Source organism: Chelon labrosus (assembly GCF_963514085.1).
Source record: "Chelon labrosus genome assembly, chromosome: 21".
Classification (NCBI taxonomy): Eukaryota; Metazoa; Chordata; class Actinopteri; order Mugiliformes; family Mugilidae; genus Chelon; species Chelon labrosus.
This window is the reverse complement of record NC_140354.1, coordinates 3,002,833-3,024,857: the sequence shown is the minus strand read 5'-3', so window position 1 is coordinate 3,024,857 and position 22,025 is coordinate 3,002,833. Positions and strand designations below refer to the sequence as shown.

The following is a 22,025-nucleotide window of genomic DNA, read 5'->3' as shown; positions in this document are numbered from 1 at the left end:
GAATAATAAAAATCAAATCCAAAACTTGGTTAGGTTATCATATAGGCCTAACAACTAACTAATAAGCTTCGTAGCGACCGATTGACTGATAACCCTTGGGACAATCTGATAAAAAAGATTAAACATTTAAGCTTTTTATCTTTTATTAGATCTGTAGAAGAAGAAAAAAAGTCTTTATTATGAAAAACGCCTAATGCTTCCGCTTTTGTCTTGCTGCCTTGACGCTGTTGAGCGTTGCTCCTGTGGAGCCGGGGGGCGGTGGAAGGGGAGTGGATCCAGAGAATCTGGCAGATAGGAGCTTCTTCTCCACCGTCCATCGCGCAGTGTCCAAACGTGAGGGAGAATGCTGCGATTCTAAAACTAACTGATGAATCCGGCGCTGCCGCCTTTCTGCACAACTTCTGCTCCCACAACAGGTCTCCTTAACTGGGAGCAAGACCCCTGCTGTTTGTTAAATGATGTAGTATGTGGCTTTTTCCAGCATCCTAGTCTACTTTTTTTTACTCCACATTACCAGCGTGCAACATCCTGCATCAGCTATCGCCCAGGCAACCAGTCCTCCTCTCCATCATTTTCCAGCGCGTCCTCCCTCACCATCAGCGACAGCCTCAGCCCGAGCCGAGCAAAAAGCCGCTTTTTACGCGCGCCCTCCAAGTGGAATCGGACTGTTTTCCTGACTGCTGCCACTTCTCGTGTGTTCATGTTAAACTAGAAAGGTTCATGTGTCGGAGAACTGTTTCCTCTCATCTCCAAAATGCCAGTGAGACGCGGTCATGTTGCGCTCCAGAACACCTACTTGGACACTATCATCAGGAAATTCGACGAGCAAAGTAAGTCCCCATGAAATTAGTTACGTTGTGAGCTTGTGGTGCTGTAAAAGTCGGAATACACGGCAGATTTTACACTGTCAGAATCAAACACCCCAAAGTGATACAAAAAAAAGAATAAATATCATTTTCCAAAGTGCACATTTATTCTCCACTTTTAGACGCTGACAACTTAACCGGCTGTTTTAATATTTCGGTGCAAGCTATAAATGCTTTGTTCCCAGTCTCTTTTATTAGAAGGATGATCGCTTCCTATCTCATAGTTCCATCAATGGAAGTAGTGCAAAAAATAACTCTATGGACAAAGTGACAGAGTTTTCTTTTTTTTTTTTTTTTGCATGGGTTGGATATTATCTTGTTTGTATCAGTGCTGCTGACAGCTTGTGTTTGAGGGTTATTGCACCTGCATGTGCGTTTGCTTTTGAGTGCTCACCTTATATTATGTTCCATTAGCTCACATGTTCCACTGGCTCTCAGCAAAAGACCCCCTCTCACACATTTAGGAAGAAAAAAGCCTCCTTTCTCCTGCGACCACTAAGGCCTCTGATAAAACACAGATGTTGATGTCTACCAATGATTTATTTTCATTCCCCTTTACCTAAAACCTTGGTTTACACTTTATACATCAGTCATTGAAGTCTTTGTGAACAAAATGTCTTATTTCATAAGCAGAATGTCATATTTCGTATATCCAATGCGGTATACATTTATCTCCTGCCTACTTGTACCTCACCGTATCACTCAAAGTGCATTGACTGTATGTGTACTGAAAATAGGATCCTGATTAGATACAGACCAAAATGGAAAAAAAAAACGTTGATTGCTGACAACTCTCATTCTGTTTTAGTCTGATTAGATCTAGTGCCAATAATGCTTGAAGCTCATTTAAGAAAGCTGCATTTTGTGATGCCTCAGTTGGATCCCTAAATGTGTGTGTCACGCGCAACCACATGCACATGCACGGCCAGGTGAGTGCACGTGCCACAGTGGTGCTGCTTGGCAACGGTGTGACGATCAGTGTTTCCTCTTTGAGCCCCAGATAATGACTTTAGACAGCCATGTGTTCTTTCCACTATAGAGGAGCTCACCCATTTACTTTGAAGAGAGGGGCTCTGCTCTCGCCTGTGTGGGCAGCCAACTGTTTAACCCAGTTCCACTGCAGGATAATAAAAGGGCCACTCTGAGGCTACAGAGGTTATGTATGTACTTTTCATTCAGATCATTGAACTCCTCCATTAGCAGCCTTCGAACAAAACCGCCCTAATTCACTTTCATACTTTCTGCCGTTGTTGCCGGAACCATGTACATTCCAATCATCGATTACAGGAACTGGATGGTATATGAGCTCGGAAGTACTAGAAAGGATTTTTCTGATAGTAAGATACTCACAATCAAAGGTTCAAGGAACAAACCAGGAAAAAAAAAAAACATTGCTGTGTTGTACCTGACACTACTGAGTCATAGCGTTCCCACAGGACATTGATGATGGTGGTGACCCCCTAGGGAGGGTCATCATTTGCTGGTGGGAAGGCCCAGCATCCAACCATCCAATTAGAGATATTTTTCTGATTATACATTTTGTCGATTCTACACTGCCTGTGCATCCACAAGTGCTGATCTTATTGTTTGTTGAATTTCTTTTGACACAATAACATAAATTAGCTAAGCCTAATGGTCAACAAGTGGATGATTCCAGTTTAATTAAGAGAAAAATGTGAGGTAAACATGTTAAGCCTGACTGACGTCAACAACCTGTAAATACCCATAAGTTACCTCAGAGTGAGTGTGACGCCACAGAGGCTCTTATGTTGAAGTGCCCACCTGCTCGGTCCCCTGGGAGAAATTGTGACTCTAATAGCATTAGCATCAGGGTGGAAGCAGGAAAGGTGGACATCATTAGTTCCCCTTCAGCTGATTATTGAGTGGAGGGGTGAAAGGTTTGTTCATTAAAATGGACGAACTGATCAGACACAAAGAAGAGCACAAGATTTTAAAAACTCTGCACTGTTGTTGATGATTGAATCCAGTGTGTGAACAGTATGATTGCGAACAGTAAACACTTTTAAAATTAGCAAATGCTCTCTTTTAATGGCTGTAATTACTTAAATAATCAATACTTCCCAACAAAGCCAAAATTAAGCACAACAATCTTTTAACAATTCAACAGTTGTTTTATCATATAAAATGTTATTTTGCCAAAGAAATGTATAATTCCATATAGCACAAATGTAAAGCTTGCAAAGAATAGAACAGAACTAAGAAGAAAACAGTAAAGTAAAAGCTGAGAAAGTCACAGCTTGCCTGAGCTAAAATTGTATTATTCAGTTTTTATCTTAGTGTTTCCTGTAACATTTTGCTTATTCAACATGTCAGTGATTAAATTTTGTGTGAATAAGAAGGCTCTGCAGCTGCTACAAAAAGTAATGGTTAATAATAATAAAGAATCATTTTAGCATGCCTTAACCTGACAGAAAAAAATATTGGATGATCATTATCAGATTTGATAACCTCTGACTTCATCTATATCGTTTTATTTCTAATATTTAATATTTTTTTTAGTTACTTTGTGTCTGACAGTACTTTAAGTTGTCACTGCACTTCTTCTGCCTTTCAGATCGCAAGTTTCTAATCGCCAACGCCCAGATGAAGAGCTGTGGCATCATCTACTGCAACGAAGGCTTCTGTCAGATGTTCGGTTTCACCAGAGCAGAGATCATGCAGCAATCTTGCACCTGCCAGTTCCTGGTGGGGCCTGGCACCATGAAGAGTGCCCTGGCCCAGCTGGCACAAGCCCTGCTTGGGTCGGAGGAACGCAAAGTGGAGATCCTCTATTACTCTAAGGAAGGTAAGACACAGGAGAAATGGAGAGGTGAAACACAAAGAAAAGGGAGGTGAAGAATTAAAATCCCTGTGAGCCTTTTTGTCACCTCAGATGCCTGGGAAGGAGCCCTCTGGCCGTCACAAACTCTGGACATTTTCACTGCAGACAAAGTCACCATAATAATGATCCATATGTCCCACTATTTTGTTGTCTGTCTTTTGACAAGAAGCCTGGTTGTAGACCCTGATTCATACCATTACCACTAATTAGTCATTTGGTTCTATTGAATGTGTCTTAAAACAGCCCGTTATTAGGGGTTCTTATTTCTGCAAGCATGGGTAGTCCTACTATTTTTTTAACAATCAATCATAGTTTCAAGTGTCGGGATCTGCAAAGTCTTCAAGGGTTATTTGACATGAAAAATTCTGAACAATAAGACGTAAGGTGCTTGTTCAGTAGAAACCAGTTTCCTTCCCATTTCTTTTGTGATTTAGTTCAATCAGAAGGCACATACATTTTTTCCCAGATTCTTATCATAAAAACAAATGCACTGATTAGAATAACATCTCACACCACCACATGTGGTAATCATTCACCGTGAACTGCCATGTTTTTTGCAGACCACCTCAGGACTTTCCGCTATCGTGAAAATCAGTCATCATGGCTAAATCTGGGTTTCATAATTATAATCAGGTAGTGTGTTCTCTGCACCGAGACACCTGCCTAGAGAGACCAAGCCGGCAGGCTCAAGCTTAATCTCTCTTTAAAATTGATGCATGTTTGAGTTGCCTTTCTTGTTTGGTATCGGTTTGTTGCTCTAACCCTAATCCCTACACTCTCTTTTCCCATGAGTTATTTTTAGTTCCTTAATCTGTCTGTTAAGAACTGTTAATTAGTGCAAAACCTTTGAAAAAGTTGGTCAAAAAGTTGTCCAAACAAACATCTAATAATCACAGATGGGAGACAAAAAAACGCAGGAAAACCAAAGAATTGGACATGATATGAAAGCAAGAGAATGCAGGCTTTTCATCCACAATTCAAGCGCCGGAATTTCACACATTGTTCCCTCCGAATAAGGATTAATTTCTTCTCGACATAGACTTAGCATGTAGTTCCTTCCTTACCTGTTTATCTGTCTCTGTCACAAAGGCACTGGAGCAGAAACACATGCAAAGACAAGCGAACACACAGCAAATATAAACCCAAACATATTTACTGTCCACATCCGTACACACACACACACTCACACGTGTTCTTTTGTTACTTTAGCCATTTGGGCATGAGGCGTGCAGTCTAGAGTGCTGTTGTCATGGAAATGTGATCAGTGTGCCAGCTCAAATCCACTAAGCATCTATTTGTTTTGTCTCTTGCTTCCTCATGTGCTTCCAGGCTGAACAGGCAGGAAAGTGAATGCAATGTGATTCGGAACAAGTCCTTTCTTTGCCTCTGGATTTAATATCAGTCCAAGTTTTTCGCAGAGAGGATGTGTGAATGTGACTGAATGTAGACACTGTGTGAGTGTGTGGATGTTTGCACGACTGTGTGTGTCTGTCTGATCTGCCCTCTCCCCTATTTCTATTTTTAGACCACACTGATTGCAGACTGAAGTTAGATCTGATGGTAGTGCTTCAATTTAGCCTTTTTTAGTGTTTGAAATCCAACCCTCACGTCTCTCCCTCCCGTCTTGAGATAGCACTGATGTTACAGTGCTGTGATTGAAACATGTGGGGGTATAGCTCAGTGGTAGAGCATTTGACTGCAGATCAAGAGGTCCCCGGTTCAAATCCGGGTGCCCCCTCTTTTGATGACCTTCCTCTGTGTTTATAGGTATCTGCAGACCCTGCCTAGTGGATATTGTCCCCGTAAAAAATGAGGAAGGCGTTGTGATCATGTTCATTCTCGACTACCAGGAGCTCATTGATCCTTCACAGAAGAAGTCTGGCCTCAGGCAGAGAGTGGCCCAAGGGTGGATTTACTGTAAATATATCAGCATGTTTCATCTCTCACTGTACCTGAGATAATTCAATGCATCTGATTCTTGAATTTGTATACATAAATTATGAATTACTGTAATTTTTGTTGCAGTAATTTCCATTCAATTGTAAGTGTCACATTTTGTATCAGAAATAGAATAGATGCATTTGGAGTTTTAATAAGTATTTAGCTGATCACAGTTTTCCCTTAAGGTCAGAATCGCAGGCTGAAGATGAGGCTGCCAGTGCTGCGGTCAATGCGACAACCTTCACTCTCCAAAGATCAGTTTGAAGGGGTGGTAGTGGATTACCTGCAGGTGAAGTTCACGCCTCATACATGTTCATGGAGCATAGTATATTTACATGTATACAACCTTGCTTTCTGCTATGTGCCAGTGGTTTTGCAATTACACAAATTTACAGATACTTACTGGCCACTTCATTATGTACAAAGTGCATGTATTCTAATTCAACAATCCTGCACTAAATGATGGTCAGGTAATCGAACTGTATGATCATTTTGAAGGTTGTAGTTTGTGGGGCTGTTAATCTGTACTGAATTAAGCCTTAGAGTGACTAAAATGAGGTTGTCAAAATAATAGAAACATGTGTCAGTATGATTCAGAAGTATCCCCAAAATGAAAAGACAGTTAAATCAACAGCTCCTTCATGAAGCAAAGATTTAGTGCTATAGTGTCCACTGGTGTACTTATTGAAGTGGATTGTGCTTGCGGTGCCTCTACACTGATATTTCTGAGATTTTACTGGTTTTGAATAATACACAAAGGCCACAAAGCACATGACCTGCGCTCACATTATTTAGTGGCAACAAAGTTTCACAGTGGTTATGCAATTCCAACCTTTAAATGTGCGCAGTTTTAAAGAGGAGCAGGACTAAAAATTTGAGGTCTCTGCTTCGAGTCCAAAAACACCAAATTGAAGAATGAGTGGAAAAAGCAACCATTGTTCAGTTTATCTTCCACTTCTCCAATTCTTCCTTCACCTCTGTTTAGACTTCTCTTGTGTTTTGATGAATTGCACCTTGTGTGAAACTATTTCCTGACAGTATTTGTACCTGACACTAGAACTGTCTCGGGTCAGGTAAACTTACATGCTGGGACTGTTGAGGGAGGTGACATTACTTTCTGGTTCAGCTGAACAGTTTGCCTGAAGCATAAAATACAGAAGTACTTCATACAGTTTTTGGAAGAAAAAAAGAAAACATTTCAAAATATAAAGCAGCACATATTGTGTGTAATGTGTTGTACTATACCATACAAATATCCTCTATTAGTCTCTATACTGTAGCTGTAGACACATGACCTTCTACTACACAATGCTCAAAGTAATATTGCTTGTTTTTTGGGTTTGACAGCCAAACAGCGAAGAAGTCCCTCTCAAAGAGTTTCGGATCCCGTCCAAGGAGAGCTGCATGCAGTCTGAGACGGAGGCTCTGATAGAACAGGACCTGGATCCTCCGTCCCCTGCAGCCCAATCCTCCACCAAACGACGCTCTCTCCTTACAGATCGGCTGGACCCCAGCATCGCCTTTACACGGGGGCCGTTACCTCGAAGCTGTTCCAGAGACAGTGTCCGCAGCCTCCGACGTGCCTCGTCCCTAGATGACATTGATGGCATGAGGGCAGAATGGAACAGTCGACCTGGAGATGCCCGCACTAACAGCAGTAAGCGTCTGATTGTTATTTTAATTGTATAGATCTTAAAGAATTTAAAACAAAGTGATCATGGCGTCATAGTAGCATAGTATTACCTCTGAAATAGTTGTGTGCATGCAAACAATCTGATCACCGTAAGGTCAAGTCAAAGTCCCCAGAGTGCATTTTCATAATTATACAATGGTCACTTCCAGCAGGAAAAAGGCGGTCTATTTTAAAATGAACTAATGTCATACAACACCAATAGGTTGTGGTTACATGCAGTTTAATTCAAAAGTTTGTGGTTATAATTATCCTTCAGTTGTCCTCCCATATAGAAGAGTCTTAGATTTAGACTTTGACAACCTTTATTAATCCAAATTGCTTGGTCACAGTAGCTCAGCTGCACATAAAAAACAGCCTTGAGAACTAGTAAAGTACAGTAAAGTAAAAAAAAGATTTCCCATCACAGGTCCCTAAAATAATATTATTTATCCATCTTCAGACAAATTTGGACACATCATCAGCGTTGCTTCCTGGAGTCACTCTGTGTTTGCGTGTTAAAACAGACACCCTGGTCCAGGCAACCCGACAAAAGCTGATCAGACCTTGGCCTGTGTTCAAGTAGCATTCTGCTGCCCCCTCTCCCCCCCTCCGCTTCCCTCTCTTGAGCCAGAGCCATCTGGGTGCTTTCTCAGCTGTCTCCACAGTGCTTCTAATGGCTCTTCTTCTGTTAGCATCAACTATACCAAGTGTTTTACCAACTATACCAAGCTTTGCTTAGGGAGTGACTGGCAAATACCTGACTGCCCACCTTCCCTGGCATGCACCTGGTCTTTGCCTGTTCCTCTGTCAAACCTCTACCTGCTCTGTTCCTCTTACTAGCATCCTCCATCCTCTCTTCCCAGGGCACTGTTAGCTCCACCAAGATTAGTTGCCTTGTGGAGACCAAAATGATGTCAAGTCTCAGCGTGAACTGGCTCATGTGTGATGAATTTTCAGCTGCTTCAAGTCAGTTATTCTTGTTCCACAGCCAGATCCCTCTGTATCTGGCTGTGGAGAGCAAACCAACAAAGTAGTGTTTTATTTGGCCTCTGTCCTTCCTTAATGAATAAATGGCCTTGGCTGCAGCTCGGGTATTTTGGCTCCCTATGATCGTTGCAGATTGCCTCAGCAATGGACTTGAGGATCCAGTACTGTCCCTCACTGAGTACCTTAGAGCAGCTGCCCAAGATGTGTTCTAGTGTTGCCATTTTGGAACACAGGGGGGAGGGTGGTTTCTCTACTTTGCTCCATGTGTGCAGGGTTGGACGGGCTGGGGTAGAACATTGTAAACTCACGGATTCAGAAGCTCTGGAAGTTCCACAAATGTCCCTCCAGACACTCCACTACCCATCATTATTACTCTGAAGGGTGGTTGCCTTATTCCAGATTGCTTATTGATGTTGCTCTTTTTTGTTATAGATCTGAAACCCAGCGCTGTGAACTCCACTTCAGACTCAGACCTTATGAGACATAGAACCATTGGCCGTATCCCTCAGGTTACCCTCACATTTGGTTCAGACCGGATGAGACCTCCTTCACCCACCGAGATAGAAATTATCGCACCCAGCAAGATTAAAGACCGGACTCAGAATGTCACAGAGAAGGTCACTCAGGTCACACAGGTGAGATGTTCTTCATCATTATTGGTGAAAAGATAATAAATCCTCATTGCACCACGCTCTTGCTTGGTTATTCTGTAGGGACCCTGCTGGTGTTCTAAATTTTGCATTACTCATTGATGGTTGCTTTTTTCTTCCTTTCACATTTTTTGGGTTCAAACATCACAAAGGTGTGTTGCATACCCGAATGGATATCTTATCTCTCAAAAGTGAGTATTATGTCTCACCTTCTCACTTGGCTGATTGACCGAATGGCTCTAATAAAAAAGGACAAATGTCATTCTTGGTGAAGCTTTAGTATACTGTAGGAAAATAAGTCAGATTGATCAGTCAATGTCTCACTGTCACATCCAGTCATTGTCTCTGCACCCATATAGCTCAGACAAAGGCGTCTATAAATGGTACGCGCTGCTGGCTCAGTGAAGACGCCTAAAGACATCTGCAGTCACAGGGTGAAAGTGAGAACGAATAATCTCACCTGAGGTGTGACTTCTGCGGTACTAACTGAACAAACTCATCAGCCACCTGCCATCACACCACAGTGTTTCGGTGCATACATTGGCACACTGTTACCTCATAACAAGACGAATGGTCACCGCGCAAAAATATCCCACCACAAATGACTTTTCTGCAGTTTGAATGTAACTCTAAAGTATATAAATATCACCATTAAGAAAGTAAAAGCAAAAATACTAAAAAATAAAAAATGAGGTTTGTAGAGGTATTGCAGAGTTGTTTTCTAACTTCTTAGAATATTATATGCCAATATATACCATAAAATAGTTATAGTATGATACTTTTGTGAATGCATTATTTACTTAGAACACTCACACTGAAATGTCATGTAATGACCTGTTTGGTCCAGCAAAGAGCTGGGAGTCGGACACTGTAGGTCTCCCTAAGTGCATCACATTAACCCAGTTTATCTTCCAGGGGCTGAAGGTCAGTTCACTTTCTATCCAACCAGCCTGAGCCCAGTTGTATGGCCTGGTATTTGGCAGGATACCTGCCTTTTTGGGACAACATTGGAACAAGGAAGATGTTACACTGCCTTGGGTGGAAATCTGGGTGCAATTATATCACGGCGTTTGGGTGCAGAAGAGGGTCTAGAGTCTTTTGCATGTAACAGCCTGTCTTAGTTTTTGGAGAGCTCTGCTGAATGAAGACCTTCAAATCTGTAACATGGACTAAAATTAACTAATGATTGGTGCTAAATATGTGCGGCCTTTCTGACATAAACTACCACAACCCTTATTTATTATTATTATTTAATGCCAGTCAAGTCTGCCTGCTGTCAGTTTATTGGCCAGAGCTCATGAGTCAGACTCATTTCAATTTTGGCATCCCAAGATGAACATGCCTAGACAGGATTTTTGCATTCCTAAAAAATTATAAATTCGACCTAACCGTTGATACTGTAAGACTGTAATAAACATCTGGATACATATGCAGAAATAATTGTTTTGGACATATATATTTTATCATTAATTTAGAGAATATTCTTGGGTGCATTCATTTGTTTTGCACTGTTTCAGAAGATGCATTGGTTTATTATAAATGGGTGTCAAATTTGCGTGTTATTTGCACAGTACCATTACCTTATGTGACGGCTTTGTAACTGAGGACTGCTGTCTTGGTGGTGGTGAGATCTCACTTCCTTACACTGGGAACGATTGTGGTATCGACAGCCGGCTGTGACTCAGTGCACAATGTGGAAGCAACGTGGCTTCTTTGGCCCTGGAAAAACTGACTGCACAAACAGAAGGCCTCCAGAAAGGCCTGGCAGTACACTTGTTATCTTGACTCTGACGTCATGAACAAGTTTGTATAAAAAGTGTTCCTATGCATTGGCACTGCAGTGAGTTATAAAGGTTTTTGACTGGCTTCTGTTGGAAATTACGAGACGATTATTACAGCTATCTGTCTCTTTCATGTCCATTGCTGGCAGACCCCACAGCAGCCTTCTCAGGACAATTTAGTCTTAAAATCTTGTTTCTAGAAAAATAACAAGGACCTAATTTATTTATTTTTTTATTTTAATGAACTAAATAGTAGCAATTCAGGAATTTATCATTTTAAGACATTTTGTCTTGGTAAAAAAGACAAAAAAGACTAAATTGCATTCAGAGTAATTGTTGTGTATTTTTGCACAATGTCTTTTTGATTGATTGTCAGCACTTGTTTATGCGATGGTGTTTTTAGCCATATGTAGTAGTGTAATATCTACTCTTTTACTGGAGGAAGACATTTATTAAAACATGTAAAAATGCTCTGTTATGTCATTACAAAAATCATAGTTTTTCTAATGTAAACTTGAGCACAGAGTTCCCCCAACAGAGGAATATCAAAACCTTCTTTTAGGGTCAGGGTTTTCTGAAATAAAACAGATCAGAACTAGCTGTGTAGTTACAAATGTAATCGCAGACCGAAGCTCCTGTGTTTGCTGTATGTAATTTCACTATACATGTAAGTAAAAGGAAGAACTTGAGACAGAGTGTGTGAGGATGCACATGGAGAATGTGTGGGAGTGTGGAGGGATCACGTACTGTTTGTGAGGCTGTCTGTGGGAGTAGAAAGGGGTCCTGGTGAGAAGCAGTTATGAAAGCAAGTAAAAAGGGAGGCCGCTGTGAGGCTATCGAGCGGCACTCGTGGCTTGACGCTGCCAGTGACCTTGGCCTCTGGAGCTAATGGAAGTGGAGGGCAGAGGGTGTGCTCTCTGTGCATCTGTCAAACCTCCGGCTGCCCAGTAAATCACAGTGCATTCCCCCAAAGCCGTCTTCATGTTGAGGTTTCGCACTGCTTTACCATCCTGAACTGGCCCTGCAAGTCAGGTTTCTATCACCATGACAGAATGCAAAGTGTGGGTTTTCAGAAGAAGCTGTGCTATGGCATGCTTTGCTTGTAGCTGTCCTTTTCTGTTGGTTCTGTCCTGTTGCACGATAAAAAATTTCTTTATCTCGCCTTTATAATTGGATTTCGATTGGCACCTTACAAAAAAGAGAAATGAAGGTTGTCATTGATTGTTGGTATTGATTTGTCTGCATAACATGAAGCACACTGTGTGATTGACTCGACAGGCAACTGTAGAAAGGAACCAGCACACTGGAGTTTTGGGAAGGCAGAAATATGCTTATGTGGTGCCCCCTGGTTTTCAGTCAGCTCAGAACAGGTAACTGTAGAGAAATGTCGTCTGAGCTGACAGGGAGTTCTTTCTCTAAGTTAAGGTTGTGTTTTGTGAGTTTTTGTGAGTCTTTGTCTCTGTGAGTGTGCCCTGGTTCTTATTCACAAAGAATAACATGCTCATTCAAGATCTGCTCACACTCCTTATTCTAGAGTAGCCATCGCCCAAGAGAAAGAAAGCGAACACATTACTGTCAAGTCCATCCATTGTATTAATTATCAAGATGTTAAGGTTGAATATGAGGGACATTTCAGTTCTTCTCTTAAAACTTAAAGTTATGCTACTTATTATTATGTTAGTAATGGTGATCCAAATCATGTATGATAACAATGCTACTGCTGTAGGTTTTACTTTAAAAGTGTTTGGCTATTGACAGGGCACGAACACATGCCTCAAAGAGGATAATGCAAATTAAGTCAAACATACAAAATTAACCAACAGCTAGGACTGTGCTGGCTGCGCATGTCAATACAATTTGAAATATTTAAATAATAATTTCCCCAAATGAGGTTGCTTTTAAGTTTAATGTTTTGTTGTGTTTTTTGTCATTGTTAAGCACCAATGGCAGCTTGTGCTGTTATTCGTAGAGTCACCGGATCAGTTTTTATGAGTTAGAAAGAAGATCTTGTGACGAGGGCAGGGCTATGGGCAGGGAGGAAGAGTGAGGGAGCAAGAGGGAGGGTGATACAGACCGATGGACAGAGGTTGCCTTCTCCCTCGCTCTCTCTCTTTCTCTTAGTCTTCGTCTTCTCCTGCTTTTTTTTTTTTCACCCCGTGGTGCACTACAGCATGAGCATCAAGCAGAAAATTCAGCCTGTAAGTATTTCATCCTTACTGAGTCTTTCATGCTTCCGGGTGTCCTCCTCAAACTCCTTCTTTTTCCAGCCCCATTTCTCAGTCTGTTAGCCGCGGTTGTCCTTTTTCCTGTTCCTCCTCCCCCTCTTTTTTTTATTCATCTGCCACCTTGACCTTCCTGTTTGCGGCTCCACAGGTGAGCAACAGACATGTATTTCAGGCTAAGTTGATGCCATGTTGTGTTTTGTGACAGTCTGCACAAATATTATCAAGTGTATCTTCAGCTTATTCCGCTTATATAGGATTTTGGTCAAGATTAGCTTTAATGATGGCTTTAAAGTACAGAAATATGTCTTTGTGTTTTTGATTTTATGCGTTTATAAGTGTAACAATGCAGGATACAGAGGGGAGGATGCACAAGCTTAAAAGTTGAATTTTATGTGATAAATTCAGTAATATTTTAATACCATAGATGCAATTTCATACATATTTTGTTTTCATAAGTCACATCCAGTTCCTTTCCTAAGCTTACCTTGTATTTCACACTTAAACTGTGTTTTCAATACGGGAAAATATACAGATGGTGATAATTACAAAGTCAGAGTACTAACTGAGGGCGCTTGCGTGCAAACTGGTGGTGGCAGTTGCTCTCTGGTCATTACGAAACAGAACTGTGGACAACATCAATAAATTAATATTTCTTGGATGAGTGAACCTTTGCTCGTATGTTTACAATCTCATTACTGTGTTGTCTTTTCACATCTGTTCTGCCACTGTGTGTAGCTGCCAACACATAAAGGAGAGCCGCATGTTGTCGTGTCAGAAGAATTCATTACATTCAGTCTGTTTTCCCTTCTCAACCCTGCTTCCAATTGCTCTGTATTGGTCATAAAAATGTTTTATGGAGCAAAAGCAGAAACCCCCTGTGTTAATACTATAGAAGCGTTGGTCTAAATTTATTTTTTCTACCAAATAAGGCCAACACGTGCACATTTCTTAACTTTATAAATGTACTTTGTCCTTGAGAAACAATTTGCTTAGACTATTTCAGGTCACTGTTTTCCTTTAAGCTGGGAACGCTGGATTTTTGAGTGGTGGGATTTTTTATTTATTTTTTTTTTCTTGGAAGACATAAATGTCTAAATAGATGGTATCCCACTAGAATTTATTTCTGGTTCCTACATGGGTGTTTGGTTGTAAAGCCACTACAGTCATACTTGTCATACAATTCCAGCTTCTTTTCTTGTCCTGACTATGATTATGCAAATTCAAATGCAAATGAGGCTCTAACCACTAAAGGTTAGTAAGAAGACGGAAGCACAACATACAAAGAGTGTTCTGTAATTAGACTATTTATTTAGATGTGGGTGTCAGCCATGGTGCATTAGAAACATTCGAGAGAAGTTTTTTTCCATCTGCATTGACCATTTGGCTACACACAGTCCTGACCTTGCTGTTAACAAGAATTAACCAAAATCACTCCTCTGCATGGCACCCAGTCGATGCCAGTACTTATTCTGGTCCACAATTGACAGGAACACTAGCAGGGATCACATGTTCCAGACAAAGTGGGGATGACACAGTGCAGCAGAGGCAGGTGAGGCTGCAGTGGGCTCTTTAAAAAGAGCAGTCTCTGAATAGAGATAGAGAAGTGTATGTGAAGAGAGGATACAAAAAGACAGGACTGGCACTACAGAGCTGGGAAGAGGTAGATCTTCTGTGAGAAAGTGATGCAGGAGAGGAGATGGCCACTGCACAGAAGGCAGGTGGGGCTGCACAGAGTTTCGAGGACTCTCCTCTGCTGCTGTGGTCGACAGCAGGATGAGAACCTGGACATGGAGGCTCTCATTGTTGTACCGGTCAGTGGGATCTTACTCATCATTGTCTCATTCTTTGTCAATTTACTGCTGGGCGTTGGTCTGCCTGTTAATGGCATTTGACAAATCACAGATGGAGGGAGGCAGCAATGGATGCAGATTTGTAAATTGCTCTTCTGAAGGAGGAGCTGAACTTCTTCTGAACATTTTGCTACATTAAAAAAGTGTCACACTGATAGACTTTGCCTTTATTAACTTTGTGACATTTTCTCCTGGCATGGTTTTTTCAGGTGTTCTTTTTGGGGAATTAATGATGCATAATTTAGCACATTAAGTTATTTAAAAAAGAGTGTCAAATCCAAAATAATCATTGCAGAGTGTGTGCGGTCACAAATTGTTTCATACACGTTTCCTTTCAGGTGAAGAGAACTTGTTTTGTGGCATTCAAATACTACTTATTTGTTATTTCAAGGCCACTTTTCTATTTGTTGATGCTAGTTGTCTGCTCTCAATGATTATAGATTTTGCTAAAGTGTAAGCATTGTGCACTTTCTATGCTCTAATCTCAGATAAATCAGCTAATGGATAAACCTTCCCCTCCTCCTATCTGGAACTTATTATCTCTTACCTACCTATAAATTAGTGTCCTGCTTCCATTACTGATAAAATTTCTCTGCCTTGTCCCTCTCTGCTCAGGTGTTGTCCCTCGGTGCTGACGTGCTGCCAGAGTACAAACTCCAAGCCCCACGCATCCACAAATGGACCATCCTTCACTACAGCCCCTTCAAAGCAGTATGGGACTGGGTCATCCTGCTGCTGGTCATTTACACCGCCATCTTCACACCGTACTCGGCTGCCTTCCTTCTCAATGATGTGGAGGAAGACCGGAGGAGAACGTGCGGCTACACCTGCAACCCGCTCAATGTGGTGGACCTGGTGGTGGATGTCATGTTCATCGTGGACATCCTCATTAACTTCAGGACCACTTACGTCAACCAAAATGATGAGGTGGTCAGCCACCCTGGCCACATCGCGCAGCACTATTTCAAGGGCTGGTTCCTCATTGACATTGTCGCTGCCATCCCATTTGATCTGCTCATATTTCGCTCTGGTACAGAGGAGGTGAGAAAGAACCCACATACTCTATATTTTGTTCCTGGAGTTGTCCTCTCTTGAGAACATTTAACCAATGTCATCATCGATGGCTTTCATCCATCAGTAGGTGTAGCCAGGGAATCAGCTAAATATATAGATATAAGAAACTAGATCCTACTGAATTTAATTTATGTGAACATTTGTTTAATTTAAATGTTCACATACTGTAAGTATGAACACATATTTTTAGTAATATGGATTTTTTTCTCCAAATTTCCTTCGAATTCGTTTAACAGAAAATGCTGAATGAATTCAAAACAAGAAACGTCACACAGTTGCAAAACGATAGTTGGTTGTGTAGGCTATATTCTACAAATTGTTTCAGCAATTAAGGCATTCAGGAGTTTTGAGATGATGTTAATCTCTTAATGTGATCTGAACTATTGCAAGTCAGCTTCTACCACACTAAAAATCGAGAAAATGTTTACATTTCTGTAATCAACAGACTGTTAATTTGCCGTTTTTTGTACACTGGCTCAAAGGTCTCCTGACATTAAGTCTACTCTGTCTTCACCAGCCTCAGACAACTACTCTAATAGGATTACTGAAGACAGCCAGGTTACTGAGGTTGGTGCGAGTGGCCAGGAAGTTGGATCGTTACTCAGAGTATGGAGCTGCTGTCCTTTTCCTCCTCATGTGCACCTTTGCTCTCATCGCTCACTGGCTGGCCTGTATCTGGTATGCCATCGGCAACGTGGAGCGCACTGGCTCTGCTCGCATTGGTGGCATGAAGATCGGTTGGCTGGACAACCTGGCTGACCAGATTGGTAAACACTACAATGACAGCGATATGACCTCGGGCCCCTCCATCAAGGACAAGTATGTCACAGCACTGTACTTCACCTTCAGCAGCCTGACCAGTGTAGGCTTTGGCAACGTCTCACCCAACACCAACCCAGAGAAGATCTTCTCCATCTGCGTCATGCTCATTGGCTGTAAGTAGAGGGGAAAATTATCTGAATTAGCACACTTTAAGGACAAGCATTATTGTATGCATTCTTTAATGTAAAATATACAAATATTTTTTTTTCACCATGCATATGTTTTTGTTTTGGTGGAAAAGCGTATGAAGCAGAATTAATACTGTAGTAAGACAGCGCCAGTCTCCCAGAAATGATCATGTTCCTGCACGTGTTAGGTATTGTTAGTGTGACAGACTGAGTTTAGGTAACTTAAGTCCTGACATTATGGCCAGCACCTTAACAATCCGTATTTCTGTCCTTTGTCCCCTGCAGCTCTGATGTATGCCAGTATCTTTGGGAACGTGTCAGCCATCATTCAGAGACTGTACTCAGGCACAGCCCGCTACCACACCCAGATGCTGCGGGTCAAAGAGTTCATTCGTTTCCACCAGATCCCAGGAGGTCTGAGGCAAAGGCTGGAGGAGTACTTCCAGCATGCCTGGTCCTACACCAACGGCATCGATATGAACGCTGTAAGTCTTATAGACATCCAGCCACATACACAGGTTGACATTAGTTCACAAGAAGCGAGAGTTTGGGTTGTGGGGGATGGCTACAAAGTTTTTTGTACATGGATGTTTAGGCGGTACCTGGGATAGGCTCCAGCCCCCCATGGCCCTTCACAGGACAAGCAGTTACAGAAGATGAATGAATGAATGAATGTTTAGGCTGTCACAACAGATGTTGTTGCTGTGTGTTGTCACTCTATTCTTCTGTCCTTTTGTGGGCCACATATGAGGGGGTATAGCTCAGTGGTAGAGCATTTGACTGCAGATCAAGAGGTCCCCAGTTCAAATCTGGGTGCCCCCTTTCTAACAAGGTGTCATTTTGAGGCTATACATATTTTCTAAGAGTGTACCTTTATCTGTTATGCATGCTTGCAAGTGTGAATATCTACTAACACGTGCATTCATCATTGACATAGATTCTGTGTCCTAACTCTTAAACCTCAAACTGTCCCACTGACTTAAAGATGAAACCTAAAATAAAAAAAAATAAAAAATAAAAAAAACATACACTCTGTCATGTACACACTTTTTATATCCCATTTGCTGGATTAACTTTGATTTTCTGCGTATGACCTGCACACGTTATTTGCCTTGTTCTTTGCTGCTCCAGTGACCCAGTTTTCCTGCAGTGAACATTCACCTTAATCACAGTTACACACTTTTTTACAGACAGTAATTGGCCGACATGCTATTTCTTAAGTTGGTTAAGAAATAGCATTTTTGGTTAGGCGGTATAGCTCGGGGCCCAGCAATTGACTGCAGCTTAAAATGTCCCCAGTTCAATTCTGGGCGCCCCCTTTTCATTTAGAGAAACACACTTTTTGATTATGCTGAAGCTGGTGCAATTGGAGACCCAATTTTCACTGATGATGTGCGTCACGTCGTTGCCCGGACCTTGGCTGCTAACAGCAACAGTAAATGACGCAGCCCAGAGAGCAGCATTAGTGCCTGCCAATTCAATGTGAGAATAGATAATCACTTGGAGCCACTGTCCTTTATGCCCTGCCTAAATCAATCTGACACATTGCTCTCCTTCTTTCACCCCTCAGTTTTTTTTTCCTGTACTTTTCAGATCTATCTTACATTTTCCTCTTTTAGATGACTTGGTTTTAAAGCTACAGGGCAAATAGCAGCACAACAGAGGGAAAACAACTTGATGAATTATTTTCGATTCACCTCATCCCCTGTGTTTCCCTGCAGGTTTTAAAGGGCTTCCCTGAGTGTCTGCAAGCTGACATCTGCCTCCATTTGAACCGCAGCTTGCTGCAAAACTGCAAAGCCTTTCGAGGTGCCAACAAAGGCTGCCTGCGGGCTCTGGCTATGCGATTCAAGACCACCCACGCTCCGCCCGGCGACACTCTAGTCCACAGCGGAGACATCCTCACTGCCCTCTACTTCATTTCCAGAGGTTCTATAGAGATCCTCAGGGACGACGTGGTGGTGGCTATACTGGGTGAGCTGCAGACCCCTTTAAAGTTCTTGCCTGTCCATAAAACTAAAATACTTTGCAAATGTCTTGGTAAATCCAAATTTATAAAAGGATGAATTTTCCTTTTCATTTAATTACCTGATTAATAAATAATAGTGTTATTTTGGGTTTTAAATTTTGTTGCTTTTTGTATCTGCTTCTCTTGTCTCTTCCTGCAAAGCCACTGCAACAAGAGGCCACACTGGCCTTTATACCACACCAAAAACACACACACACACACACTTGTGCATGTGTGCTGTGTTGCCAGGGGTGTTTGGGCACAGCTCCACTTCCATTCCAGAGTTGCATTGATCATCAATAAGGCCATTACTCAGGTCAAGGCTGCATAGGTCATGTCTTTTTCAGCGGTGCTTGTGGGGACCATCAATTGCTGAGCTGCAGTGCCGCTGTCAATCATTGCCATTGCAGTGCTCTGTTGCTCGTTTGCTAAGGATAAGATTTATTCATCATTGTCAGTAAATTGTTTTTACTGTTTCTAGCACTGGCTTGTCCACTTGTTCAGACTTACCTATTGATTAACTGTTACTCTTTTCCCATGGTCATCTTTTCCCTTTGCTGTGATTTATGTAGGAAAGAACGACATCTTTGGTGAGCCCATCAGTCTGTATGGTAGACCAGGGAAATCCAGCGCTGACGTCAGGGCTTTGACCTACTGCGACCTTCACAAGATCCTGAGGGACGACCTGCTGGAAGTGCTGGACATGTATCCTGACTTCTCTGAGCTGTTCTGGAACAATTTGGAGATCACTTTCAACTTGAGAGATGTGAGTGCCACCAGAGGACGACGTTACACACAACATCTTCACAGTGATTTTGTGTAACTTGTGGTTTATTTGTTTCAAGGCCTCACATGGAATATTTTAGCATATCTGCGGAGTGCAACTCTCATTTTACTCCACAGATATGCTAAATATTTCAGTGGTGAAATCAAATCAAATCAAACTGACTCAGCAGCATACGAACTTGTCTAGGCAGACATTCTTCACTGATCCCAAATTTGTTATATACATAATAAAACTGGCAAACATAATGAGGTACAATGTATATTTTCTCTAAGTACGAGAACTGGTCGGTAGTTCTGGATTACTGAAGCTAATGTGTATCAGGCAGATAGAATAAACCAGCCAACCCCGAGCAGGGACTCTGAGTGTGGGTACCGCCTGACGAGGCATCGGAGAAGCTCTCTGCGCCGCCGCAACAGGCCAGGTGAGTAACACACAAAGCTTAAGACGTTTCCAAATGTTTCTGTTTATCTTACACTGTGACTGTGTGTACAGACGGGATGGATCGTGAAGACTCTTACCCCGATCAGTCCTGTTCAATGGCAAACTACCACAGGGGAACAATGGCAGCATCTCATTGGGATGACGTCTCCAGCAGCGCTAGTGTCTGTTCACAGTCTAGTGATGAGGAAATGAAGCCCATGGGACACAGCAAAGGGGAGCTGTACCCTCCCAGAGGGGGGGCCAGAGACTACCAAACAGCAGTGGTCAACCTTCTGCCTCACAGTGGTACCTCTGCTGGATTAGGGCCCCCTGTAGACCTTGGAGGTCCGCCATACTCAGGTGAAGAATATCTACAATCTCTATTAGGACCAATAGGGCTTTAAAATATTTTAGACATGCTATATTTCTAGCATAAACAAGAAAATATTTTTGTTTTGACAAAGTGAAAGTTTGAAATACAAATGCAAATGTAAACTAAGATTATTGGAAATAAATATGATTTAAACTTAGAGACAGAAAATAGAAAAAGTTTTAAGAAATTGAATTTTCATTCTTGTGCTCAGCAGCAGCCCCTATGAGCATGCCAGGCATGTATGGCTACTGGCCGGACCGCAGGGCCAGCCAGTTCTCAGACAGCCAGAGACAAGCGTCCTCTGTGAGGGCCAGTTTTCCTCCACCACCGTGCGTTGAGGATCGGCCCAGCGAGCTGGAGTCCCGACTGGAGCTTCTGCAGTCCCAGTTAAACAGGTGGAGTGGTTTTTAGAACCCCCCTTACCTTACCATGGGGCCTTTTTAACCATTTCATGGACGCCTCTCTCCTGCTTTGTTTGGATACCAGATCATAGCTGGGTGCATGCATGGTGTGAGTTCCATGGGTCTCATCTAATTTAAACAGTGTTTTCTAGTCAAATTAATGAATTAATATCGTTTCTCATGCTGCTGTCCAGGCTGGAGACCCGTATGACAGCAGACATCAATGTGATCCTACAACTCCTCCAGAGACAGATGGCCCCGGTGCCTCCAGCCTACAGCGCTGTGTCCCCCAGCCCTCTCTCGCCTCACCCCACAACTCTATACAGTACAGGAGCACCCACAATCCATACTGTACCTCCAATCCAGCCAGTACAGATCGACAGCACTGCCTCATTACTGCAGGTGCTGTGGCAGATTGTACACATACATACCACATGTAGTTAGCACAAGTTTGAAGATCTGCCGTCATTTCTTTTTCGACCCTCATGGCACTTATCCTAGTTCACTGACTTCAAGTTTGAAAGTCCCTGCATAGCCCTCTGCATTTGTATTGTTCAATGAAATAAAAAAAGAAAGTAATAATAAAAACAAGGATGGAAAAAAAATCAAGGTGTTAAATGTGCTTTGCTCCTGAGAATTTGTTTTACTTAATGCAAAGCTGCAGGGGTGTCATGAATCTAATCTGGTCTGCATTAATTCCTCTTTCTCTTTCCAGAGTCCAGATTCTGAATTCAAGCATAAGTCCAAGGACTCCCTGTCCAGTGGCATCCATCTCACTGTGGCGTCAGATGACAGCATGTCCATGTCACCGGAGGCAGAACCACCACGTCTGCCTTCTGTGGATCTCAACCCTTCTCAGCTGTTGTGCTCTGAGGCTCAAGAGCCTCCTGGACTGCTCTGTGGCAGCCAGCGCTTCCCCTCCCTCCCTGAGCACCTGGAGACATCCACAGAAATGCAGGAGATCCAGAGGCATGTCTCAGACCCTGTCCTGCCGGGCAGCTAGGACAGCTATCATCACCCAAAAGCCGGGTCCTTTGGGCGGGACAACCATATGTTCCCCAGATCCTTATTTCGTCTCCCTAATCTCCTCTCCCATTCAGATGCTGCAGTAGAGCATGGGATGCCTTGGCTGCCATGTCACAGAGGCTTCAGAGTGCCTCCTGATTCTTAAGCACAGACTCAACAGCACCCTCACAGG

The 22,025-nt window shown here is 42.3% G+C and overlaps 1 protein-coding gene across 1 annotated transcript; it reads left to right on the top strand.

Annotated features, from left to right (window-relative positions):
- Positions 1-562: 562 nt before the first annotated feature.
- kcnh6a (potassium voltage-gated channel, subfamily H (eag-related), member 6a) lies at positions 563-21,830 on the top strand (the record flags this gene model as incomplete). Its single annotated transcript, XM_084569902.1, has 16 exons — positions 563-830; positions 3,442-3,672; positions 5,476-5,625; positions 5,835-5,938; positions 6,997-7,306; positions 8,741-8,943; positions 15,430-15,855; positions 16,406-16,823; positions 17,124-17,323; positions 18,560-18,812; positions 19,419-19,612; positions 19,955-20,054; positions 20,126-20,413; positions 20,638-20,821; positions 21,022-21,229; positions 21,543-21,830. Exons 1-16 carry the CDS (start codon positions 755-757, stop codon positions 21,828-21,830), a joined length of 3,633 nt encoding a protein of 1,210 aa, XP_084426028.1. The 5' UTR covers positions 563-754.
- Positions 21,831-22,025: the final 195 nt, after the last annotated feature.